Source organism: Doryrhamphus excisus, chromosome 10 (genome assembly GCF_030265055.1).
Source record: "Doryrhamphus excisus isolate RoL2022-K1 chromosome 10, RoL_Dexc_1.0, whole genome shotgun sequence".
NCBI lineage: Eukaryota > Metazoa > Chordata > Actinopteri > Syngnathiformes > Syngnathidae > Doryrhamphus > Doryrhamphus excisus.
This window is the reverse complement of record NC_080475.1, coordinates 18,259,428-18,287,425: the sequence shown is the minus strand read 5'-3', so window position 1 is coordinate 18,287,425 and position 27,998 is coordinate 18,259,428. Positions and strand designations below refer to the sequence as shown.

At 43.0% G+C, this 27,998-nt stretch overlaps 1 protein-coding gene across 3 annotated transcripts; it reads right to left on the bottom strand.

Moving 5' to 3' along the window:
* Positions 1-12,027: 12,027 nt before the first annotated feature.
* rnd1b (Rho family GTPase 1b) lies at positions 12,028-27,998 on the bottom strand. 3 transcript variants are annotated; one of them, XM_058084991.1, is made up of 6 exons: positions 27,889-27,998; positions 24,666-24,779; positions 24,237-24,324; positions 15,174-15,283; positions 14,523-14,657; positions 12,028-12,590 (listed from the first exon to the last, which is right to left on the bottom strand). In XM_058084991.1, exons 1-6 carry the CDS (start codon positions 27,916-27,918, stop codon positions 12,345-12,347), a joined length of 723 nt encoding a protein of 240 aa, XP_057940974.1. In that variant the 5' UTR covers positions 27,919-27,998; the 3' UTR covers positions 12,028-12,344. The 3 variants fall into 3 exon arrangements, with proteins under 3 accessions (XP_057940974.1, XP_057940973.1, XP_057940972.1); XM_058084990.1 differs by lacking the exon at positions 27,889-27,998 and adding an exon at positions 27,056-27,193; XM_058084989.1 differs by lacking the exon at positions 27,889-27,998 and having other exon boundaries at positions 24,666-27,029.

The following is a 27,998-nucleotide window of genomic DNA, read 5'->3' as shown; positions in this document are numbered from 1 at the left end:
ACTTTAATTTATGGTAATGGTAATGGTTTTATTTGAACATGCATCAGATTCCAATTGAGTGCATCCCATAATCAGTTCACAGTTCCACATGTCCAAAAGGAGTAGGAAGAAGCAAAGCTTATTAAATCCTACCCCTCCATCTGGTACTTTTACAATCAGTAACTGTTACATTTGTTCACTTCCTGCTTTCCGTAAGTTTTTTTTTTTTTTGACCCGTACCGAAGTACGAGGTGATATGACCATCCAATGACATTATGTGTACCATATAGTGATGTATACAGCACATCATGACTGGTTCAAGACTCTTCATCCTTGTATTTAGCAAACATCAACTGCTTGTATTGTTTCTTGAATTGGCTCATCGTTGTGCATTGTTTGAGGTCCTTACTCAATCCATTCCATAGTTTGATTCCACATACTGAAATGCTATGGCTTTTCAACGTAGTCCTAGCATAGAAGTGTTTCAAATGTACTTCTTCCCTGAGATCATATTTCTCCTCTCTTGTAGAGAAGTATTGGATAACATTTTTAGATAATTGGTTATTTTTAGCCTTTTGCATTATTTTAGCTGTTTGAAGATGAACTATATCAGCAAGTTGAAGTATTTGTGATTTTAAAAACAAGGAGTTAGTATGTGACTGCACGGCGGACAAGTGGTTAGCACGCAGACCTCACAGCCAGGAGACCAGGGTTCAATTCCACCCTCGGCCATCTCTGTGTGGAGTTTGCATGTTCTCCCCGTGCATGTGTGGTTTTTCCCCGGGTACTCCGGTTTCCTCCCACATTCCAAAAACATGCTAGGTTAATTGGCCACTCCAAATTGTCCATAGGTATGAATGTGAGTGAGAATGGTTGTTTGACTATATGTGCCCTGTGATTGGCTGGTGACCGGTCCAGGATGTACCCCGCCTCTCGCCCAAAGACAGCTGGGATAGGCTCCAGCACCCCCGCGACCCTCGTGAGGAAAAAAAGCGGTAGAAAATGAATGAATGAATGAGTTAGTATGTTCTCTGTAGGCGGCATTATGAATTATCCTTACTGACCTTTTTGCAGTACATTTAGCGAGTGAAGATTGCTTTTATAGTTATTAACCCATATTTCCAAAAGTAAGATATGGTAGAACCAGAGAGGAATAAATGTAAACTTTTTGAAGCTGTGAAAATTATGCTGGGGTGTCCACCTGCCACACGCGGCTGTGTGGTGAGGAACAATAATACTTCAGCCCAATCGCTTGGAAGCATTTCACTGCAGCACACCATTTTAAGTGGGGAAGCAGTAGGGAGCTGGATTGGCGTATACTTTGTATTCTGCCCTACGTGGTTTTGGCCGTCATGATTATGAGCAGAATCCAGAAACTGCATTGAAAACATGTCCCAGCATACAGCTCGGCTATGAATTGCTCCAGACGGTCCAAAAGACCGCAGTTGTCATTTTCTAGCCCCCTCACACAAAGAAGGCAAGTATTTGTGATTAAAAAAGTTACAATTATAATATATATAAATAGGAAAATGTTTGGCTCCGCCACTGATGTCCAGCAGAGGGCAGTGTTTAGTCAGCTGTTCATGGGAAGTTGCAGGTGACATCTTTAGCTACAGGCCATTCAAAAGTTGACATACACTTGGTTATGCATGAATGAGAGAAACTGTCCAAATGGGTACGGTATGTAAAAATGATTATAGGAAGGTGTATTAAATCATTCATGACTTCATAACTATTAATATTTGTACTTTACAGAAACAGAAATTGGAGTTACTGTGACATCTCTCGTTGCCTGCATGTGTTTTGGCGATTTGGTCACTCTGTCCATCAATTTTCTAGATGTCAGATGTGCTGTTTCACTGTACAAGTATAACGTCTTATCATAACTATAAAGTATTATAGAAATATATGTTGTTATACTTTATAGCCTCTGTCACATCAGTCATTCCCAAATGTCAGCTTTACAAATGTCATGAGGAAGTGTGTGTTCCTAAGTCCTAAGTCATAAGCTTCATGCAGATTTGACTTCATGATGATGCTTACAAGTGCTGCTTATCCATCCTGTCAGTCTCCTTAAATAGTTGTTGTCTTAAATGATTGGTGTCCCAAGATAAGGTTATCCATTGTTCTTTGACGTTTGGTGGATGACAGTAGTAGTGGTATCTGTGATGTCCCTTTCTGCACAAACAGCGGATAATTCCCAAGGCTGTCCCAAAGCCTAATTTTGACCGCGTATGCCCATTTAGAGAGAGTCTGCGTGTCTACTTGTCTTTGCTGATATCGGCATTGTTATTGAGCTTACAATACTCTTGTATGATCTTTGATGTATTATCATTAAAACAGCATTATTCCTATAGACTACTACAACCACTATTCAAGGTGGAACTGCATCAGGGATCAGCTCTGAGCCCCTTCTAGTTTGCTATGGTGATGGACAGGCTGACAGATGAGCTTAGGCAAGAATCTCCATGGACTATGATGTTGGCAGATGACATTGGGATTTGTAGTGAGAGTAGGGAACAGGTGGAGGAGATGCTAGAAGAGTGGAGGTTTGCCCTGGAAAGGAGAGGAATGAAGATTAGCCGCAGCAAGACAGTATATGTGCGTGAATGAGAGGGACCCAAGTGGAAGAGTGAGGTTACAGAGAGAAGAGATACAGAAGGTGGAGAATTTGAAGTACTTGGGGTCAACAGTCCAGAACAATGGAGATTGTGAAAAGGAGGTGAAGAAGCGTGTGCAAGGCAGGATGGAACGGGTGGAGAAAAGTGTAAGGCAGGGGTCCCCAAACTTTTTCCAGTGAGGGCCACATGACTTTTCTTTCCTCTGAAGGGGGCCAGGGTCAGGGTCGTATGTTTGTTTATGTTCTATGACTGGGGCAAAGTGTGGTTGTAGTCACGTCACAATAGGTTACCATTTCCAGTTCTATGACAGAAAAATGACCATGCTTTATTGTTCAGGGGCCCGGGACAAATGTGGAAGTGGGCCGTGTCCGGCCCCCGGGCCTTAGTTTGGGGACCACTGGTGTAAGGCGTGATGTTTGATAGAAGAGTTTCAGCTAAAATGAAAGGAAAGGTGTCCAAAACTGTGGTGAGACCAGCCATGTTGTTTGGTCTAGAGTAAGGCTTGACCGATACATCGGCCAGCCGATATATCGGGCCGATATTTGCATTCTTTACTTGAATCAGTATCAGCCGATACGCTCGTGGGTTCACCAATGTATTTTTCCACCACATGATTTACAGACAGGCATCCGCCAGCTTTGTATTGCCGGAGGACCCTGCAACACAGGCAGTCGCGGTAACCTCCCTCACTGCTAGAGTGGTGAATCATAACAAGGGTACGTTTTCAACTTTTAATTAGCCTGTAATAGTTAAACTTAGTTGACATATTGCCACCTGCTTTGAAATAGGAAACATGAACTCCAAGTGCATGCAATATACGTGCTTGAAAATATAGTTCAGTTTGTGGGTGTGAAAACCAGGAATGCTGCTGAATGCTTCATATTTAAAAGTGCCTACCATTGGAATTAGGGAGCTGTTGATGTAGTTGGAGGCTAATATGTACAGCTGTTACCAACACCGCTTTAATGGCAACCTTGGCAATTCAGTCCCATGGTGTTTGGAGGCTGAGGTGTTATGTGTGTGCGCTCTCTCCGAGCACGCACACGCACACACACACACTCACAGAACCAATTGGAGCAGCCGTGTCTGCTATCAGAGGTCTTTAGCGTGTACAACACGAACTTTAATGATGAGAGAAATGTTTTAAAGGAATAAATATTCAACCATGTGCAAAACATTTCTGTTGTAGTTTGTTTTATCTAGCATCGATGTGATGACTGCTCCTCCACAGTCTGTTCTATTCGTCTATTTGTCTGTTGCGTTGGTATGTGATGTTTTGGGCTTGTTGTCACACCATGACTTAAACTGTTATGCCTAGCGGTCACCCAGTGAAATGTGATGGGCTATGTATGGTGTATAAAGCAAGCTTATTCTTTTACTTGGCATTCGTGTTTCCTATTTCAAAGCAAGTGGCAATATTTCAACTAAGCTTAACTGTTAGAGGCTAATTAAAAGTTGAAAACGTACCCTTGTTATGGTGTGGCGGCGGGATGCTGCGACTGCGTGTGTTGCCTGGTCCTCCAGCAACACATAGCTGCCCGGCGGATGCCTGTCTGTAAATCATGCGGCGGAAAAATATATCGGCGAACCCACGCGTGTATCGGCCGATACCGATTCAAGTAAAGAACGGCCGGCCGATTTTTCAGTCGATCCTTAATGTAACTGTGATTACAGTGATTACACTTCAAGCGTCCGTTTAACAATTGGCAATAGATTTCATAATATTCAGTTAATCGCTTCTTTGAGCACTTTTCTTTCTGTTTTGCCCTTCAATGGATAAAATGGCTGATAAATGAATAATACAGAGTTAGTAGCTTTATTGACTTTCACTTTTCATTTCAGTTACTTTCACTTTTCACTTCCGACAGTCCTTTACTCTTCACATTTAACTCGTATGTCATCTTGTACATTACCAAACGACATGCCAAATAGTTGTTTGCCAAAGTGCTAATAATCTTATCTAGTCTAACATATGTGTCAATTTATAGTCAATTGACTATGTGTCAATTTCCACTGAAACTTAATGTACTTCAGTGTTCTTCAGCCAAAGAGTTTGCACTAGTGTGAAATTGACACAATGACGAGGCTACCACGTTAGCCAGTTATAATGGTGCCATTGCTGGTTGAAAATGGACAGAAGAGGGATTAAACATCCAAACCCTGACGTGAGCTACATGGGTACATGTCGTATGGCCTTCCTTCCACCCTGCGATGAGGGAGAAGAAGTCCTCAAGCTCCTGAAGAAAGCCTGAAGAAAACAGGAAGCTTATCTTCACTGTGGGACAGTCCCAATGGGATCACCAGCACATGGGGTGGTGCTCCACAGTGGGATGTGTTCTACGTACCAGAGGTTATGTCAGGTCAGACTATTCCAATAACGTTACTTGTGAATGTCTATTGAATAATCTTAAGGACACTGTTCACAGAGCCGAGCCAAGGCATAGGCGAACTACACACCTGCTTTGGGCCCCATGACCAGTTTGGGGATCCTAAGAGCAAAAAAAAAAAGTCATAATTTTTCCCGTATGTGAGGGCCCCAAAATCAAATTTTGCTTCAGGCCCCCAAATTTTGCTCGGGCCCCATGGAGGCTTGCTCATACATCAAACAACAGTAGCCACGCTTCCATGAGGAGTTTTTCATTTTTCCGAATGGAATCTTGGTATGAAAAAGTATCTGAACCTTTTGGAATTTCTCACATTTCTGCATAAAATCACCATCAAATGTGATCTGATTGTTGCCAAATCACAAAGATGAAAAAACTGTCTGTTTTAACTAAAACCCCCCAAACATTTATAGGTTTTCATGTTTTAATGAGGATAGCATGCAAACCATGACAGAAGGGGGAGGAATAAATAACTGAACCCTCTGCCTAAGGAGACTTAAAGAGCAATTGAAACCAATTTTTACCAAACAATTTAAGTCAGGTGTGTGCCCAATCACTGATGAGTGGCTTAAAGCTGCCCTGCCCACTATAAAACACACACCTGGTAAGAATTGTCTTGATGAGAAGCATTGTCTGATGTGCACCATGGTTCGCTCAAAAGAGCTGTCTGAAGACCTGCAATCAAGAATTGTTGATTTGTATAAAGCTGGGAAAGGATACAAAATCATCTCTAAAAGTCTGGATGTTCATCAATCGACAGTCAGAGATGTTGTCTACAAATGGAAAGAGTTTACCACTGTTAATTCACTCCCAAGGAGTGGCCGTCCACCAAAGATGACGCCAAAAGTTCAGCGCAGAATACTCAGAGAGGTAAAAAAGAACCCTATGTAGAGTGTCTGCTGAAGACTTACAGAAATCAGTGGCACAGTCCAATATCTCTGTGCACACATCAACTATATGGAAAACAATGGCCAAGAATGGTGTTCATGGGAGGACTCCACGGAGGAAGCCACTGCTGTCTAAATAAACATTGTTGCTCGTTTAATGTTCGCAAAAAGGCACTTGGACACTCCACAGACGTTTTGGCAAAATATTTTGTGGACTGATGAGACCAAAGTTGAATTGTTTGGAAGGAACACACAACGTCATGTGGAGGAAAAATGGAACAGCTCACCAACATCAACACCTCATCCCCACCGTGAAGCATAGTGGAGGATGCATCATGGTTTGATGCTTTTTTGCTGCCTCAGGGCCTGGACAACTTGCAATCATTAATGGAAAAATTCATTCAAACGTTTATCAGCATGTTTTGCAGGAAAACCTGAGGCCATCTGTCAGACAGTTGAAGCTAAAAAGAGGATGGATGCTGCAACAAGACAATGATCCAAAACACAGAAGTAAATCAACTTCAGAATGGTTTCAGAAGAACAAAATACATGTTCTGGAGTGGCCAAGTCAAAGTCCAGACTTGAACCCCATTGAGATGCTGTGGCATGACCTCAAGACAGCGATTCATGCCAGACATCCCAGGAATCTGACTGATCTACAGCAGTTTTGTAAAGAAGAATGGGCCAAGTCTTGATCGATGTGCCAGACTGATCTGCAGCTACAGGAAGCGTCTGGTTGAAGTTATTGCTGCCAAAGAGGGGGCCACAAAATATTAAATGTGATGGTTCAGTTACTTATTCCTCCCCCTTCTGTCATTGTTTGCATGCTATCCTCATTTAAATATGAAAACCTATAAATGTTTGGGGGGTTTTAGTTAAAACAGACACAGTTTTTTCATCTGTGTGATTTTGACAAAGATCAGATCACGTTTGATGGTGATCTCTTGCAGAAATGTGAGAAATTCCCAAAGGTTCAGATACTTTTTCATACCACTGTACATGGAAGGGAATATTCCAATCTCTGGACTACATGCGCCGCTATAATCAACCAGAATAGTCAATGAGGCATGTCCAGTAAAAGGTAAACACCAACATCACGGGATACCGTGATATGCGTGTTACGTCATATCTGAGCATGCGCTGGAAGAACGCACCCGGGATAAATTGAAACAGGAAAAGATCAAATTCAATCTAATATTTTATCATTAAACTCGGGACATGTTTCATACAGATACTATATATTTTATTTTTAAAGAAAAACTGGACTTATGATTATAGAAGGTTTAGATTCTGTTCCACACTCCTGGTCAGAGGGTGGCGGTAATGCACACTGAAAGCTGCTTGCCATACGCTGCTCCTTGGGCTAAATTAGGCCAACATCTGGACAGACGAGGAGTTCAATGGCCCACTCAGATGTGGCTCATACCTTAAGGGCTTGGTTAAGGACAAGTGGCATCGTGGCACACTGTGCTTTTAGGATGCAACGTGCCTTTTTGGTCAGGCTTTGCCACGATAAACATAGAATGCTCTTTGTTCACTTCGCACACCGTGGGCCACTTTGACTGGAGACCCACACAAAGCCAATGGAAGAATACGATGAGAGCACCATCACTTGGTCCTGGTAGGCAGGAGGACCAAACGGCACACATTTACCCACATCTACGGTATGCTGGTCTTTGATGGGTCTTTGATGGGTCTTTGTTGGTCTGCGGTTCAGGACAGGACAGCAGCACAATGGCTGCTTTCTGAAGCACAGATGCAGACGACTTCCTCTTCTGTGCCCGGACAGGAAATCGTCTGATACTGATGGGTGGCTGATCGATCAGAGCAACCCTATCAATAATAATTACCATATTAATAATAATATGGATGGGGGCACATCATATGTAGCTCTTCAGATGAAATATGATGGTTCTTACTTCCATTTCCCAAGAGCTGCCTCCAGCTGACCTTTCTCCTCTCCACGCCTTCCCACCTCATCCATTTGCTGGTTGATCTCTGGATCTTCAATGTCATCTATAGTTTCACTGTGGAGCACTTCAGTAAGGCTTCTGATTGGTAGTTCAAGAACTCCTTTGCCGTGGGTGCTAATGTTGGACCAACAGCGCGGTACCCCAAGCCACCTCTTCCCATACAAAGTTAGGTTCTGCTCCATCTCCTCCACCGTTATTGGGACCTCGTAGATCATGAGTGGCCACATTATTAGGGAGAAGTCCATACTGGAGGCACCAGAGCTTGTCCAGACTGGTGGGGATTTCCTGCCTTAGTACCTGGACCTGGTCTTTGTCCCCAAGGCTTGCCTTGTCCCACCTGAGGGGTTGCTCTGATACCATCGGTACTGGATGGTCACCAATGCAGAACCTCCCATCCTTCAAGTCTCCCTTAACTATTGAGATCCTTTGGGTTATTTTTTTGGCTTACGTTTCATCCTGCAACTTTCCAAGCAGCCGCCTGGTGAATGATACAGTCGTGGCCATGAAGGCTCGGATCAATGGTTCTGTAGTAGTCCTCCCACCTCCCACCCCAAGGCCCTGAAAAAAGCCTGCAACGCTTCCCCCACCCACCCGGAGTTCAGTTCGCAGGGTGTCATTGCGACACATAGCAGTTGCCATGGAGAAGTCCGTGGTGGGCCAGAGAAGAGAAACACCAGGTGTCCATGAAGGAATGAAGGAGGGTCAGAGCGTCCCGCTGCAGCAATCTCTTGGGAGAAGTTGTTTTCACAACACGACCTTGGTTAGCCATGGTGGGGACGCCGAAATCCAGATTAAGAATATTGTTTGGGTTAGGTCGGGCAGCCACATTCCAATAGACCGGACCACCCTATTGTCCATTCTGGCCTCCCAATTGATCCAACTGCTTTTGCAAAGCCGAAATCTTCACCAAGATGGCATCCTTGTTGTGTTTGGCAGTCACAGTCAGTGTGTGAACGGCTTTGCCCACCAAATCATTCACGATGGGCAGCTGTGGGCCACCTCGATCCGCTGCCTTCATCATCATACGAATTTTGCGATACACCAGGAAAGTGCCCAATCCAATCAGCAACCGACCTGTTATCATGGTTCCGAATAGGTAGACGGAAAGAATCGCCAGGCACATGACCTTCCACTTCCCCCAACTGTCCATCACGTACCCAGCGGTGAACGTTCCGTCAGGGCAGGCAGGTTCCCCCGTACCTGAGCTTCTCGTCGAGAAGATCGTGTCAATTGCGTGGAGAGACCAGTTGATCAATTCCATGATTTAGGCTTTTGGAGAGCAGTGCAGTGAGAGGCTCTTGAGGAAGTATAAGACGAGACTAGGCAAGACAAAGACGCTAAGCAGGGAAGATAAGGGGTAGGGAGGAGAGGGGAAAGATGCGACCGCCTTCGTTGAGAGCCAGAGAAGAAGGAACAAGTTAACAAGTTAACTTAACATTTTTCAATTCATTTCCCACATTTTATCTCCGAGGGCCAATTTAAAGGACACAAAGGAATAAAAGGCTACAGGCCTCCAGTCATTCAGCACCTTGACGGAACCCTTCTTAGGAATGGGGATGATTGTGGTCATCGAGGTCTGGAACAGTTGCTAGAATACCCCCCACCCCCAGCTGCTCAGCACAGTGCTTGAGGGTCCGTGCACAGATGTGGTCGGCGCCCCTGGAAGTGTTGAGCTTTGTCATCTTTCGTGCCCTCACACCTCGTCCTTGCTGAAGGTAACTTCCCCAGGATTGATTGAGTAAGATGGAGTGACATGTCGTAGTATGGAGACGAGATGGAGTGAGGAAAAGGACTTTAGCTTGGAGCTTCTGTCCCTGTCATACCTTGTGAAGAAGAAGTAGAGGCCATTAGGTAGAGACGTTGTGCCACAGCCATCAACCTGGATGGTTTTACGACTGGATGTCCTGCAATTTATAGCTGCCATGTTCTTTGGGGTTCTCTGAGGTTCCCCTGGGAAAACGAGGCCTCCACTTTGTTCTTAGGAATTCAGCTTGGCTTGTTTAATTGCACATTTGACCTCTTGGTTGACCTTTTCCTCTGCTGAACCAGGATAGAAAATCCTTTTATTCTTATTGAGTAGCTGCTTCAGTTCTTGTGTTACCCGGGGTTATTATTAGGTAATACTGGAATGGTTTTGGTTGGAATAATACTGTTGACACCGAAAGATATATCATCTATGATTGTGTTGACCTGTTGGTCCATGTTGTTGGACACCAGTAAACAATTCCAGTCCGTCAATGCTGCTTTTTCTGACCTCTTGACGACGGGTGCATAAGCTGGAGCAACCAAATGCTGTCATAGTCTGCAGAACCAAGCGAATGGAGACTGGCTTGGAAGCATTTGGAATAGAACCGGAGCATTTGTCCAATGTTTTTTGTTGGAATCCCTTCAGGAATGTATCAATTGAACAGTGGTTAAAATCACCATCAGGAATTTTGGAGCATCTGGGGAGATTGATTGTAACCTGTTTTGGAGTGTTCTTGACATGTTCAATGGCTAGATAGAAAGATATGGAAAGATAGCAAAATAAGGCAAAGGTACAGGACAAGGCAAGTTTAATTTAATACAGCAAAAAAACCCCACAGATTTCCCAAGAATAGATTTGAAACAACAGTACTGTCAACAGGAAAACAAATAGTCACCTCATCAACAATATTTCCAAAAGACATCCCTCCAGATGTCTTCCAGTGATTACAAAACAATCATATAGATATTTATTTACAGTCATACGTTACTATTATAAATACATATATTACTATTAGGACATGCTTGGAGGTTAGACTGCATCATCATACCACACTGACTACTAGACTCAGAATGACAAGGTACTAGGTGACATTAGGAATTAGTTCAGTGACCATGAACGGGAAGGAAATCATCTTGCCTTCAGTCAACCGTTCATGAAGACACGCTGAGCAGCTTGGGATATTTACACAACTCACACAATGTATTGTCTTGAATACAACCTAAATACACAAACACCCACAAGAGATTGTCTTGAATACAACCTAAATACACAAACACCCACAAGACAAGAAAAGAACAAAACCACAGGAATATTTAGCAAATACTTGAATGGAAAAATAGCTCTCTGGAGACAGGGCCAGCCTGTACTTTTGGATCTCCTGATCTTAGACCCCCCCCCACTCCACCACATTAGCTCTTTTACTCCAAAAAATCCAAATCTGAAGACTCCATCTGCAAAACCAGATACAGCACCGCCACACTCTTAAAAAGATTCAACAATCAATTAATAAAATCTCAATTATAGCATAATACATAATGAGCCTTACTTTTTCAAACATTTGATTAAAATATTTGTTATTTGCTTGAACAAGAATTGCCTCATACAACAGTGAATCATTAAATAAAAACACACTTGCAAATTATCGAAAAATTATAATTGATGATTTTTTTAACTAATGCAGACCATTATGGGTCTTAGTAACGTTTACCCAATTTTTGTAGTATTGTTATATTTATAAGACTTTTATTACCGTCATAGGATAATTTCATACTTTTTCATAATTTCAAACTTTCATTTCATTTACCACTTCCTCATATTCTAACTTGGATTCTTCTGGGGGTTGGGCAGGGCCCACATTCATACCTATGGACAATTTGGAGTGGCCAATGAAGCTAACATGTTTTTGGAATGGGGGAGGAAACCCACCATGCTGGTAAAAATACGTATAAAATGTAAAAAAATGAATTCTAAAAAATTCAAATGAGGAAAAAAAAGGAATTGGGGAAAAAAGAAAAGGATCCGTAAGGCCCTATGTATGCACGGTCCAGGGGTGGCAGAGGAAGGCAGAGCAGAGACAAAAAAGAGAAAACAAGCATGGCTGAAAGCAGAGGAAAAGCGGAGACTGCAGATGAAGAAATTGTTAAATTGTAAATGAAATATGGAAGTGGTTTGGTTCCGATAGAGCATGTGTATGTTCCAATCCCAGGTTTCCGTTTGCCTTGTCACCAGTGCTACCTTTGACCTTTTATTTATTATCCAACCTCCACCCTACCGGACCTCCTTCCCAGGAGCCCGTCCAGCAGTGGCGTTATGAGCTCCTAACCATGCAGCTCCAACTTCACCTGGTCCTGCTGCCCCCTCCAACATTGCTTCCACACATCCAATTGCAAGCCAGCAGCAAACTTTCACACCTGACTGACTGATGCGAGATGGCCCTGAAGGCTGCATGCTAGCTTTATTTTTGTACTTTGGAATGATCCATGAGATACATGAAGATAGCAGGGAGATGATGATGGACAGCTCGGGGCTTCAAGCCTTTACTAACGTTGGTTACTGGGAAAAGGTGTGTACTAAAGGCTCAGGAGCAAGTGGACAGCCTGGTGATCCACTTCTTCTGAGGGGGGTTTGGTTTCTAGTGGGTGGGGGAAGGAATCAGCGGGCAGCCCAGATAAAACCACTGTGCCCACTCCCCTTCCCCGAGACCAAAGATGCAGGGGGCTGGAGTGAAGACTTTTACCAGCAACCATTGCGGCTCACATGACGGAGCAGCTCTTGGTCTTCTCCTTCTTGAACGTGGAGGAGAGCAAATCCGACCTGCTGGACAGGTGAAGCAGTCTTTTGGACAGGCGGCGGGAGGGGCCGGGCTTCAGGAGGGGCTGCAGCTGGTTGATGCACGTCATGGCTGCCGTACGGAACACGCTGTGAATGCTCTTTTCGGAGGTGAAGGCTGAGCACTCCAGGTAGGACTCAACCCCCAGCTGCTTGGCCAAAGCAGCACCCTGGAACAAAAACCATGGCTTATTGGTGACTGTTGCAACTGTCCATCCATCCATACATTTTCATTTTGCTTATCCTCACTAGGGACGCCGGGTAAGCTGGAGCCGATCCCAGCTCGTTCTGAACTCCACTCTCGTTCTGAGTGTGAAATTAAGTTATGCTCATCATAGCTTTGACTTTCTGGTGCAGTTTTTGCTACAATGTTTTATATCTAGTTTAAAATTTCACACACTTCTTATCCCACCATTTTTCTTTGGCTTCTGTACAAGGTCCAGTCTTCATGCACTTGGAAAGGGATCCCTCTGACCCCCCCCCCACTGAAGTTGAGCATGGACGTCGAGCCAAGGTCCCAGGGTATGGAGAAATGGTGTGCTACTTTCTATTTGGAGTCATACAGTACGACTTAGGGGGATTAAGGAAGTGATGATGAGCCATATGAAATACACATACATATAGAATGAACAGGAAACAGCGTTAAAGTGTTTAAAACAATCTGATATCAATTTCAGATGGCACATTACCATTTTGACACACAGACGTTTGTCACAAAGATGATGAAATAAATAGAAACGCTGGAACTGACCTTTCAGTTGCTGTGATTTCCTTTTTGTTTATTAAATTGTAAACATTGAGGGCTCTAATTTCGTGGCGCAGCGTGGCACGGCCTACTTGGTGGTAATTTGGTCCAGTGCACCACTGGGCACAGCCAATTTGGGAAACTGGACTGCGCTGATATGGGCGTGGCGGCGCACCATTGGAGGAGTCTACATTTTCAGCTTAGCAGGCACATTTTTTAGAGTGTCACGCACATTTGAGTGGAAAAAACAAGCAACCATTATTTAATGTAAGCATCTAAACCAGCATGTACTTTTTAAAATTAAAACCGTGGCCAACGCTACACTGGGGCGAGGGGTGGGGGAGTGGGGGAGGACCAAATAAATAAATGGCTTGTCCCCCCAAATTAACATTTTAGAAGTGAAAACTCCGCCAGGAAAAAAAAGCACAAGACAGTTCCACTCATCGTTCAGCTCTGTGGTTCTGCTTCTTCACACGTCAGATCGCCCCCCCCTTCCCCAAATAACCATCCAATCACAAGTGAGCCAACACACATTTGTGCAAACAGAAAGTGAGCCATTAGACAAATAATAATTAACAACTAAAAATTAGGAAGGCTGCACGGCGGACGAGTGGTTAGCGTGCAGACCTCACAGCTAGGAGACCTTAGTTCAATCTCACCCTCGGGCGTCTCTGCGTGGAGTTTGCATGTTCTCCCCGTGCATGCGTGGGTTTTCTCCGGGTACTCTGGTCCCCCCCTCCCCCCATTCCAAAAACATGCTAGGTTAATTGGCCATAGGTATGAATGTGAATGGTTGTTTGTACATAGGTATGTGCCCTGTGATTGGCTGGCCACCAGTCCAGGGTGTACCCCGCCTCTCGCCCCACGACCCTTGCGAGTGGTAGGAAATGAATGAATGAATGAATAAAAACGAGGATTAATATAAAGTTAGTTGTTAAAATTTTACTGTTCATTTTTTCTCAAGGATGATAAAGAGTAGATACCGTGAATATACCATCAATGGTTCTCCTATTTGGCCATGTAGAGCAGGAATGCTGGTGGATACTTCGGTTAGCCTGCTGCTGTGTTTAATGTAACTGTCAGGAACAGATGACGTGTCCCACCAGGTGGTTTATGTGGTGAATGATGCATGGTGGCCTCTGATGGCGTTCATTTGATTGGTTAAGATTACATATTGTTAAACCCTCACGCCTTCTCTCCTCCCTCTTTGCCACTTGAGCCGGTCGGAGGGATGGAGGCATGGGTGCGCCGAGCTGCTCTGTGCTGCGCCACTCACAAAAATTGCCAAGTACGCTGGCCACACAGAGGCCGCGCCAGGTCTACGAAATGAGAGCCTAATGTATGCTTTCTCACCCACCTGCTCATAGGTGACTGGGCTCTGCTTCTGATTGGACAGTTCCATCAAAGTGCAGACATCGGTCCTCAGGTCTATCTTACAGCCAATAAGTAAGATGCGTGTCGTTGGGCAGAAGTCCAAGATCTCAGCTTTCCACTGTGGACAGGATTCAGTTATTCATTTTGTTGCTCATAAATAACTTAAAAAAAACTAATTGCACAACCTCACAGGTTCATTTCACACACAAAAAGATCTGAATGTCTTCATGTGTACGATATGGATGGAAGTCTATGGGGGGCACCAGGACTACACCTACAGTAAGTGAAAGACTGTAGTTGATGCCCTTTTCACAATCTGTTTTAGTTATCCCAAAATGGGTTTTAAGTGGTTGAGTTCAGGGTTCCCATGTTCATCCACACCAAACTCACGCTAGCATACCCTTGAGGATCTTTCTTTGTGCACTGGAACAGAAAATAATCTTCCAGAATTGCTTTGCAAGATTCGATTTAAATGTTATTCAATTAAGTAATAAATGTTTATTTGCACCAATATTCCAAAATGTCTTGGTAAGATGAAGAATTGGGATTGAGGATGAACTCCCAAGTCTACCCAAACCCTGATTGATGAATGAACTGTTAAGTTCATACTGTGTAACTCCAAGAGTGCCTTTACCTTCTTCAGACTGCTGTCCACAGCGTCTGGCCGGCTGATGTCAAAACACAGCAACACTGCATCAGAATTGCTGTAGCACAGAGGCCTCACGTTGTCGTAGTATGAAGAACCTTGCAGGGCAGAAGAGGGATGCTCATTAATAGGCGAAGCCACGAGACAAACAAGGTGTGCTCAGCAATGCTAGAAGACCTACGAGCTTGCAGGCAGGAAAAGACGGGAAGATGTAACGAGGCTCAAACAAAGGAACACCTGGCAAACACGTGCAACGGGTAGAGCCCAAGAGCTGAGGTCATTAGGAGAGTGAAAGCAGGGAGGTCTCATGGCTTCTGCCAGGACCAGGGAGAGAGGTGTCGATGGCGAGAGGAGAACAGCAGAGGTCAGCGAACGCCACAGAAGGACAGAGGCACAATGTCACAACAGGCACCAAAATGCTCATCCCAGGCCAATAAAAACAATTGCACATCCCAGCCACGCCCCCTGTCCTGTTGATTATAAAAAGGCTTGGATCACTAATCTGTATTAAACATAAAGGTAATTAGTAACTAGAAAATCATGGAAAGACACCATTGTAATGCCTGCTACAACTAAAGGTACAGTTGTTTGGACAAATAGTATAACCATGACAACAAATATAGCTCATAAGAGTAACATTTTTGTTATAGTTATTCATGTAAGAATATGAATGAAAAACATGGAAGTTGCTAAATCTCATCTCTATGGACAGGCGGATAGCAGAGAAAATAACGCCTGTACGATGCTTTTGAAGGCATATTGTTTAGTGAAGCCAAACTCTTTACTTAACTGCCCCCAGAAACTAGCTTGAACTACTTTCCTCAGCACCCAAATCCTACCAGAACTGGGCTCAGAGAGTCGCTGATGATGGACTTCCCTGCTTATGGGGCTGTCATACAACTTCATGTCCAAAATAAAAAATTTAATTAAATTATGAAATCGAATATGTGGAATGTATTTACATATTTTTTTTCTATTAAACATTTCTTGAAAAGGCTCTTTTTAGTGAGAAACACTTTACTCTGTAAAGCCCTTTAAATGAAACTTTTTATGTTATCATTATACACCAATAAAGTGAATATCACTGCAGACTGCAACCACAATAACACAAGATTGTATTGTACAACATTAAAGATGCAAGATTTATAATTGCCTCAGGAATGTTTCAGTCTGACGGCAGACCTTTAGTAAAACGATACAGCGATACAGCCGCAACAGGGAGGAAAGAGGAACGCTCCATCTGCAGGGATTATGTGAAATGAGGAGCCTCACGTTGCTGTCCCTGGAAGTGTCCCTTTGCTCATACAGGATCTATGCCGTTCCAGAGAAAGGGATGATGACAGTCTAGCATCAGTGATCATCCTCATTCATCTCCTCTTGCAGGAGATTACACAAGTGGAAAGTTTAGCTCGGAGCAGACAGACGCTCCCACTCATGCTCAGAATTCTCAAGTAATCCACCCCCCGAAAAAATCCTCTGCTCAGCCTGCAATTCCTCCAGTCCCTGTTGTTACCACAGCAACAGCCTTGGAACCCACCATCTACCATCATCCACCCCTCCCACTTCGCTCCCATTGCCAGTCAGCCATTCTACACCACAAAGTGCCCACCCACACACTCCTGGGGACATTCCTCTCAGTGGGGACACATCGTCAGACAATCACACCAAAACACACAGCCATGCCGACATCCCACCTAGACGCTCCATTTAAACATGGCCGGCCAGCGCATCTCTGATAGAATGATACGTTGATACGTTTACTTTGGGCAACTGTAACTTTCAGAGGGGGTTCAGTCGTCCCCTTATAGCTGCAGACAACAGGAAATGACTCATTTCTCATTACACGATCATCTAAATTGATTTATGGCCTGGACGACATCGGGGAAAGAACACAAGAATGTGCACACGCATGGCTGTGTGGATACACATAAAATAATGTGTATCCACAGCCATGCGTTTATTGTTATTATTATTTTATGAATACTTAGCTCAATATTGAAATCTCCACAAATGAAAATATTTTTTGATTAATCTTTATAAAGGTTGTTTTGATCCAATCATTAAGGGGAAGTGGGAAAGGATGGATCTGGGGGGAGGGGTCCTGACAGTTAGTGGTGCACGAAGCCATGCTCACATCATTCATCTAGTTTTCAGGAACCTCAAAGAAAAACTCCGGTAACACTGCTGGAAGTCCAAGTCGACAGGCTAGCTTGGCCTAGTCGGTTGTTGAGTTTAAAAAACTACAAGGAAAAAAAAAGCTAGAAGGAAAAACGCCGGTGAAACTGCTGAAGGACCAAGTCAACAACAGGAAGTGTTGATTGTGTAGTGTTTGTGTATCAGGGCTTTGAAAGACATCCACCATTAGCATCCTAACTATCATAAAACCATCATACACTCCGACGGACTCGCGTACAGTCATGGGACCAAACAATCCTGCTTGTCTGTCCATTTATGAGTTTGCAGGCAACTTCTTGGTTCATAGAGAATGATAAAAATAGTCAGGAAAAGATGGCCAGGACTCGACCATTTGGATTATGGGGTAAGAATAATATGACTCAAACAGGAAAAAAAATAACCACAGTAAAAAATAATGACGCACCTTATTTATGCCTGCCTGCTTGTCTTCTGTTTATTAGTCAGTCGGGTACGTCTTGGTTCATGTCACGGAAATATGGACACTACACTACCATATCGTACACTATGCTAGCATTTGTGTTCTTGGGGTGGGTAACGAATGCATTGCACAGAAAGACCAAAATAATTCCTCTATCCTCATTTTTATGAATGAATTTTTTATGAATGAATTATCAAATATGCTTGAACAAACATGGCTCAAAGGGGGAGAAAAGCTACCAAAAGAACCCAAGTTGAGCAGGCAAAAGGTGAACATGGAGGCCGAGCTTAATGTTTAAACTCCATGGGGCAGTCAGATGGGCTGCTCCAGTGGTTGGATTCCCATCCTTAATCCCCTGCATCGTGCTGTTTGTGCAAGCGACCCGAAGCGGCATATGGCAGAAAAAAATGCAGGTCACTAGAGTTTCCAGGCTGCCTCCTGTGTCTGTCTGCTCTGGTAAACCCACTCCTGCTTTGCACCCTCATCCCCCGGCGTCAGGCCCAACTCCTGCTGACCTCGGGACTACATTACAGTCAGCATCCAGAGGGATTAAACAGGTGGTGACGGTAACCAGGTCAACACAGTAGACGGCAGATCCCAGAGGAGATCCGCCCTGACACACTGACCTTCTTTTTCACGCTGACTGCAAATTAACATATGATGCCCAAAGTTGGCAAGAACTACAAGTGAAGCAGACACAATATTGCCTCTCCCTCACTCTCATTTACATGCCTGGGTTCTAGTCACGTGTTAGACCTGGAAAAACTACAAGTTGAGGCAAATACACTAACTGGCCACTCAATTCTGCAAACTCAAATGGGATCCAACACAAAAGTCTGTAATTAACATAATGCTCAGTTGTGATGCGTTTAATGTTTAATGTGTGAATTCTGAAAACATTCACACACTATTGTAGGTCGGCCATTTTCATCTCTTTGTGTGAATGTTGAAAGCATTCGCAAAATCTATTCGTTCTTCCGACTTCTTAATCCGCCTCATTTTTGACCACTAAACTACTCCTCCATTTCTAACCCAGTTTTAAACAAACCCAACATCAAAATATTCAGCTTACTCGGGACAGGTGAGGTACCTATTCAGGCTTGTCAAAATATTCCTACATTGTAATATTCAAAGAGCGGTGCAGCAATGCCCTTCTCCTTGTGCATGCGTGGGTTTTCTTCGGTTTCCTCCCACATTCCAAAAACATGCTAGGTTAATTGGCCACTCCAAATTGTCCATTGGTATGGATGTGAGTGTGAATGGTTGTTTGTCTATATGTGCCCTGTGATTGGCTGGCCACCAGTCCAGGGTGTACCCCGTCTCTGGCCCGAAGACAGCTGGGATAAGCTCCAGCACCCCCGCGACCCTCGTGAGGATAAGCGGTAGAAAATGAATGAATGAATGAATGAATGCAGCAATGCCGTATAATTACAGCGCCTACAACTACACACATCCTGCTGAATCCATTGCAAATGTTTAGCTCTGTTAGTAGAGCATCAGGTTCTTAGTCAGGATGGTGTGAGTTCAAATACAGCATCAAGCTCACCCACCTGGATACTTTATGCAGTACTATAAATATCATGATATTACATCAGATGAAAGACACTGTCCACTTATTAACTAATTGGTAATGATGTTACTAGAGGTGCCGGGGCTTCGGAGCATGTGTCGAGTAATTGAGTGGGTGCTTCCTCGACGCGTCTATTGAGGCTTGATTCGTTGGGGGGAGGGGCCGGAAATGATGATGTCGGAAGCCTCGCTGTCCGGCTGTACGACGTGACTGATTTGGGTACTGGTGCAGAATTTGGCGGGATGATTGTTTGCCACTCAGTGATATAAACCCCTCAGGCTTAGACATTAAAATGTGGGGTTTTGTGGAGGGAGTCAGTCAGTTGAGTGAGTGGATAGTGTTTGGCGATAGTTTGGAGTGTTTGGTTAGGAGTAGTAGTAGTAGTACGCTTACGTTAGTTTGGAGTTCAGAGAGAGAAGATGAGATGGAGATGGAGATGAAAGAGCCAGCTAGAAAGAGGAACAATTTGACTTGATCAGTCCTAATAAGGTAAGCCAAATCCAACATTATTAAGAGATGGTATGTTTGCATTGTAATATTACTGCATTATTATAATAGTAAATTTTCCATGTTGACTTCTGTTCATTGTGCAAATGATAAATAACGTTTTTATCAGCCACAAGAAAACACGAGTTGGATGAGGTCCTTGTTGACATGCTTGTCAAAGATACACAACCCTTCAGCATAGTGGAAGACCTTGGGTTCAGGACATTTGCATCCGAACTGGATCCAAAGGATGCTCTCCCTACAAGGCAGGTATGTATGGGTCCATCCATAAAATGTATCTGTCATTGTTGTTGTTAACCTAATATCGGCCATGTGGACATCCATGAATATGGACGCATACCTGGCCGTCACATGCCATTTTGTGGGGGAGGGAACTAGGCTCGGTTCTGTACTGTTGGGCGTGAAGGCATTCCCCCAATCCCATACAGCTGAAAATATAGCTAGTGTGAAAGCCCCCCTTGTGGAGGAATGGGGGGCCACTAAAAAGGTGATGTGTGGTCACTGATGGTGCGCCCAACATGGTTGCCTCAACCTGATCGTGAAGAAGGCACATGACCACCCTGTTCTATCTGGCATCCGGGCCAAATCAAGGAAGGGGGTTGGCTACTTTAGAAGCAGCACCAGCACCAAACAAGAAATTGCTGCAGGAGTTTGAGACAAGATGGCAGCTCAACAGCTCATACTAAAATGCTGCAACGATTGGTTGAATGAAGGGAGCCAGTTGGAGCAGCATCGGCAGGCCTCCAACGCCACATACCACTCTTGACATTGTTGGAGGGGCGTTTCCCTGCTGGCTCCGTTCTATGATGCCATAGTTGACCTATCAGAGGAAAATGTTTCTGCCTCTTGAAAATGCTAAAGCAATCCCTTCAGGAGGAAGTGGCAAGGCCGGCCTCAGCGGTTGCACATGAAATGGGAGCGCAACTCATAAGACTCCTTCGGGAGAAGCCACACACCTTACATCAATGAGCATCGTGTCGCAAGCTACACTGCTGGACCCGCGATTTAAAGTCGTTGGATTCTCCAGCCCAAATAGAGCCTCACAAACAATACAGTGACCGACCTCGGAGTATGCCACGTAAATAAGGTCCACACAGGAAATCCCCCAAGCTTCTACTTCTCATGATGACACTAGAGGTAATCTATTATTTTGAATGCTGAAATCAGTCATTCCTGTCAGAACACTTATTATTTCTTCATAAGAAGAAACTGTGGCATCGTTTTGACAAAAGTGTAAAGGAGGCCTAGAAGACCCAAATGTAACAGCAGATGCCACAATAGAGGTCCAGCGCTACATTTCAGAGCCAAATACGAACAGGATGGAAAATCTATTGGATTACTGGGAGGGGCAAAAAACATTGTACCCCACTTTATACAGGCTGGCTTTAGCCTGTTTGTGCATGCCTCCATCCTTTGTGCCATGTGAAAGAATGTTTTCTAAGGCCGGATCAAAAAAAGAGGAATCGCAACCAAAAATTGTTGAGAAACTATTATTTTTGTATAAAAATCAATAATTCTCCCAAGTTCTGTCCAAGTGACACAAGCATACATCTTCAGTGCCCTATTTCTAGTTACACAAGCACTTTCACTGTCCTCTGCCTGCATGAGGCCATGCCAGGTGACATAAAACCATGATGATGCCAGCCATGTCACATGATACTGCAAGCATATATGGACAAAGACATTCAGCATTTCATATATACTGTATATTTTTTCCTACACTTTGTAGATTAATCATTTGCTTATAAAATGTTTTCCAAGAGCCAAAACAGACCAGAATTCAATGCATCACACATGAAGATCCAGCCACCAGGCCACCAGGTGGTTCCGTGTGCACATCAATTACACTCGTTACACTCGAGAAAGGAACCCCTTCTAGAACCAGTTGACTGAAATGGTTCAAAGCCTCACGGGGCTTTGTCTCACCAGCTCTACTCTGTATTTTATATTTGCCAATATGAACTACACGGGAATTTGGTCGACAGTTGGATTGAACACAGAAAACTGTGATTTTTTGTTAATAAATTCAAAACATTTCTTCTACAGATTTGTTTTGTTATCATTCCACATTGTACTCCACCTTGGGCACGTAGCTGACTGGAGAAAGCTCCATCACAAGTAGTACTAACAATAACGGCACAGAACACAAACTAAAGTCATGGTGAATGACTGAATAGAAGGGAACACAGAACATAAATACACACAGTCTATCGATAGACTGGATTTGAGCTGTATCAGGCGTGCAGTTGAAGCTAACAGGCTAGCATGTCTGCGGTGGAAGGCCTTGGCAAAGAATAAGCATTAACTCTGTAATCCAAAACATGAAAAAAAGCGATTTTCACAACCTACTACTTGGCACAAACTCCACTATGAGGAATGTGTGTGCTGTTTGCCGTGTTCCTGTAGCGTTCCACCTTAAAGAAAAAGCAACCTTATCACATTGCTAATATATGGTCCCCGTTGCAACACTGGAAAAAACGGCTGTAAAAACCTACTGAAAACCATGGACTCACCATGTCCAGTCAAGTTTTCAAGTTATTTACACGACAAGCTCTACCACTGATGTAGAAGGAAGTTAGACAGCTGCTCAGCCTGATGCAGTCGATACGTTGGCGCTCATGGCACAAAATATGGACATGCTTAGGTCTTCTAGAAATGTTGACCTTAAAATGCTACCATTGTAAAATATGCTATTTATATTCCTTCATATTCATATAATTAAAAATGAATGGACAATTTAAATGGCGACTTCTGCTAGTGAAAAGTCACATTAGTGAATCACTTTGTGGATTCAACAACCATGGCATGGCTTACTTAATCATTTGGCGCACTTTAGCATTAGGAATATTCGGATTGTCATCTGAAAGCCGTATAGCTCAGCTAGTAGAGTGCTTGGTTTGCAATCTGAAGGTCCTAAGACAGAGTTCAGAGGTGCCAGGCCGCTTGAAATGGTGCTATAAAAAATGTCAGAAGAAATGTGAGAAGACAGTCAACTCCAGACTTTTTTTTTTAAATAATAACTTTGATTTTGGATTGCAAAAGCACACCACTACATATTTAACAATGACAGAATGTTGTGTATCCACCTTTTGCTCAAAGCCTACTGGAGTAGGCTCCTTCATACCTAGTGCTAACAGAGTAAAATAAAGAAAACAGTAAAGAAAGGGCATGGAGTACTGAAGAGAGGCCTGTCACCATATCAAATGTTGCTGGTCAGTAATAAAATATCGTCAATATTCAATATTATCACAACATTTTTTCGACAATTTCATTTTAGTCATGGTGTCATTCACATTAGCACCACTAGTGTATCGTGGACCTGTGTGAGACCTGTGTTTAGCTCGTTTGTGTGTGGAGAGTGTTTACTGCTCAGATGAGCTGCATTTTTTCCCACTCAGAATCTGCAAGTCTTCATTGGACATTGTAAAACATTCCTTACATTAAAGCCTTAAAACACAATGTGGTGAAAATATACTCATCGAAGAACCACTTTGCGTGCTAAACTAAGCTCTAAGAGGAGATTCGGCCAACTTTCACTGCCGTTTGTCACCGTTTCAACCTGTTTAGGTCGGGAGGTCCGCCGGGTAAATACTTCCCCACACGAACATTCCCCTCTCACCATGACAGCATTTGATTCATCTTATGTATCCGCTGTGGCGAGCAAACACCAGCTCGGCTCCTTTACTTTATCCTTTATACTGGTATACGTCATTTTCTTATCATTGGAAGAAAATATACGAGTATATCAGCATATAACAAATATGGCCCAACCCTACTTAATATAAACTTTGACAGAAGCTGGCAACTTGACTTGCAAGTAGTCAGAGCCAGTCAATCCAGAACAACCTTTTTAAGTATCTTTTCACATGCAGTAATCAAGACAATTACCTCAATTACCTGACCCAACCGAAAAAAAAAATGTGACTTCCCATACTCTTCAATAGTCAAATGTTTCATCGTTCATAGTTCATATTGTATATCACACATCCTTTATTCACATACATTCAGTAAAAATGAATAACCCAACCCTACGGCTATCTGCGTACCCATAGGGGCACCATGGTTCACTTTGGGAACCTAGGTCTTAGAACATGGTTCACAAATGTTTTCCATCGACTACAATCTCCGAAAAATGTAGGTCTGCATCTAACACTGTTTTTGCTACCGTCGCTTAACACCACCATATAGCTTCAAACAAGTGGTTTCAATGTCATTTTATTTATTTCTTGAAAATCTTGAGTGTTCCCATGTATCACCAGTAATACTGGTACCGCAGCAACCTGCCCCAAATATTCCAGTCCCCTCTCAGTCTCAAGAGACTGCTTGTATTTGATTTAGCCAGAAATGTAATACTAATTACCTGACGTGTCCCAAAGACTGAGCTCCACTCTTTGCTCCTCCAGCTCCAGACAGGCAGTGTAGTTCTCAAACACTGTCGGCATGTAGGTCTGTGTGGAACAATGAACATGAACATGCTGCCATTAGTGGGGGAGGTGTCACTCAGCCAGTCAGCAACAGGTATGGAAAGGGGAATTGCTGTATAGAACGTGGGAAAATTGCACCAAAAAAGGTCAAGTGCTGAGATAAATACGTCAAAGCAGCTTGCGTGTCTAATCGGCACTGCTGCAGACAGTCAGCGCTGTTTAAGCACAACAGACATAGGAATTGTAATGAATGGATCAGTAACAAGAAACGTGTGCCTATTTAAAGGTCTAAATGGGAACAGATGTAGACAACATTTTAGGTGGAAGAGGAAACGCTTGCACCTTCTGCAGTCAGACATACGTACCTCTGGATAACAGTCCTTAGCCAGCACTTGCAACATTGCCGTTTTCCCGCATTGGACGTCTCCCACCAGAACCAGCTTGCATCTTGCCACCATCGGCTGCGTGTTTCTCCTCTCCTTCATGGTGGCCACAATAGTCCAGTAGAAATTGGTGGAAATATGGCGAATAATCAGCGGTACAAGGCAAAAGAAAAAGAATAACATGTGCACCAGTTTCTCCTCGCCCACGAGGGGTGTCTGCAGTTGATCTGATTGAATTTGCCACTGCAGCTCTTTATACGGGGGGGAGCAGCCAATAGGAGGCAGCCATTCCATCACTCTCGCATCTTGTGCTGCATGCACTCAGCACATACACTAGTTCGATGGCACGTCATCGTATAGAGGGGTCATTTAAAATAATTCATATACAGTGGTATGAAAAGGTTTGAGTACCCTGATCATTTTCAAGATTTTCCTTTCTAAATCACTGGTTGTCGGGATCAGAAATTTCAGTTCAATATATCATATAGCAGACCTACACAGCGATAAATGAGAAGGGAGATGAACTTAATAGGATTTACAGAAAGGGTGCCATAATTATTTCAACAAAAGTAGGCAGTTCTGACTCTGGGTACATTTATGTGATGAACTGTGCAGGATCATAAGGCATACGTGCTCTTTGATTTCTGCAGCATAGAGCATCATAGAGCATAAATAGGGTGGAAGTAATGCAAGAAGAGATTTGTAAATCAACATCCTCCTGTGAGTATACCTCCGGGAGCTCAAGCAGGACCACTCTGCTTTGGCATATAACTCACAATGGTGAGTGAGATGACCACAACCAGTACTAAAGCGTAGTGTACAATGATAGACATAAGACATTTTAAGGAGGCACTCATATACAGAACATCACCATCAATCAATCAGTGGTAAATGTTGCAGAAACAAGATATTTCCAAGCTCTGAGGGAGAAACAGGAATTATTCCTCTAATAAAATCCAAGTTTCACTTGAAATTTATAGACTAGATACTTGTAATTAGTAACCATCTCTATCGGCTTACCGTTTCTAGTGCTAATGGTCTTGGCAGGCTCATTTCAGGTTTGAGAATGACATGACTGTTGTTTCTCTGCATTTAAAAACAGTTCCAAGGATTGTAAACGTGTCTGAATTGTATTAAAAGTAGGGCTGTCAAATCAAACATTTTAATCCCGGTTTACAAATTAATTAATCATGATTAATCATTATGTCTCACTATGTCTGAAATATGCCCATTTTTACCGTATTTCTAATTGAAAGAAAGCCAAATTATGGGGCAGGATTATGTATATTTGGATGGATTTGGATTAACAGCGGCAACATTTAAATCAAAAAGATGGCACACATGTCTGAAAATCTATTTACCCAACACTTAATTCTTGCCTGAAGTCAGCTGGGATAGGCTCCAGCATCCCCCCACGACCCTAGTGAGGATACGCAGCACAGAAGATGGATGGATGGATGGATGGATACTTTAATATCAGATTATTTGAATCAGACTTGAACTGTTTTATTATGAGCAATGAGGAGTTCCGTTCAAAGACACCACGTCGTTAAAAATGAATTCACATGTTTGAGTGAATTTTATGGGATTTCCCAGCATCATTAAATGCAGTAAAATATACTTAGCATTAAGGGTTACAAAGTGAGTGACAAGAATATCCACTTATTGTTTTTATTTGCATTTCTGTTTTAGACCAGGGTCACCAACCTTTTAGAAACAGAGAGTTACTTCTTGGGTCCTGATGAATGCTAATGGCTACCAGTTTGATACACACTTCTCAAATAGACAATTTGCCTTTAACTATATGTTATTGGGAATAATTAATGATATTCATCTACCCTACTGCAATGTTTATAAAGCTAGCAGTTAGCAACATCACATCTCAGCTATAAGCAGTACACTAAACACACTAAAATAGCATGCTAACAATATCTATTAGTGGCAATGCTAACTTAGCTCAGCAGTTAGCAACATAACATCTCATAACATGCCAACTATATCTATTTGTGGCAATGGCTAACATAGCCCAGCAGTTAGCAACATAACATCTCATAACATGCTAACAATATATATTAGTGGAAATGGCTAACTTAGCTCAGCAGTTAGCAACATAACATCTCAGCTATAAGCAGTACACTAAACACACTAAAATAGCTTGCTAACAATATCCATTAGTGGCAATGGCTAACTTAGCTCAGCAGTTAGCAACATAACATCTCAGCTATAAGCAGTACACTAAACACACTAAAATAGCTTGCTAACAATATCCATTAGTGGCAATGGCTAACGGTATCTGAATCCCAACACACTCCAATATGACGGTGACAACAGCGTCTAGCATTGAAGGAATGAGAAATAACCTGGTTACTCACGTTTATAAGCCACACTGTTAGTTGAACATCAAATGTTACGACAACTCTGACACCTGCGCGGCTGCCCTGGTGCATTCAGGTGCCCATCTAGTGTCGTAAATGGGAGCTGCGTATGATCATGTTCCCTTAAAGCAGCACAAGAGAATGGACACCAGTCTAAACCAGTCTACAAATTGTACAAATATATTTTTAAATATTTGGCCTTTCCAGTTTACATGCCATTGTGATTTAAACAAGAATAACAACGAAAAAAATGAGGTGTAGCTGGGAGGTTGTTGTGATGTTCGGGGTGTCAAGTGAATGGGCTAATTTTGCGCAGAGGTGCATGTTTGTCAATTAATTTTAAAAAATTCTCCATGAAAATACTGCCTACTGCCTCCACGTCAATAAAAAGAGAAACCTTGCACCACTCAATTAGTGACAGTTCATGTATGAAAAGATTCTTCGTTAAGGTGCTTCATGTCCCTTTTGACCAGGATACAAGGTTTTGTTTTGTGTAGTTTAGCATTTCTGACAGTAGCAATAGCAAAATGATCACTTAGGTTGTTTACAAAGATGCTATGTGGGTATACTTGTGCGAGATATTTGTTATTAAAATGGTCTGGCAGTTGGAAATGTAGTATTAGGGCGGGTGGGACCATCAATTAATTGTGCGAGCGGACTTTAAGGTGTCTGACGTTGTATTTAACCAATTAAGATTCAAATCCACTACTAAAATAAATTCATTTGATGCAAGTTTTGCAGTTTGATTATTGATTAGTTCCTAATCATTGTATTCCTTTTAATATCCTCTCATTTCTCCCTCTGAAGCCAACAATTAAATACAGATTTACCTTTTCTGTTTTTGGAGAGAAGCCGCTCATTTGTAGACCATTTGATTGCAATAACAAGATACCTAAGAGTTCTTAACAGTAATTCCACAAACTGGTTGCTTGTCTGTCTC

Bases quoted from the DNA above. Each gene is read 5' to 3' on its own strand.
- rnd1b (XM_058084989.1), bottom strand. From the start codon at position 24,977: ATGGAATGGCTGCCTCCTATTGGCTGCTCCCCCCCGTATAAAGAGCTG. The intron at 24,325-24,665 runs GTACGTATGTCT...TGTTCCACACAG, and splicing joins CTAAGGACTGTTATCCAGAG to ACCTACATGCCGACAGTGTT. The intron at 15,284-24,236 runs GTAATTAGTATT...CTGCCCTGCAAG, and splicing joins CAGTCTTTGGGACACGTCAG to GTTCTTCATACTACGACAAC.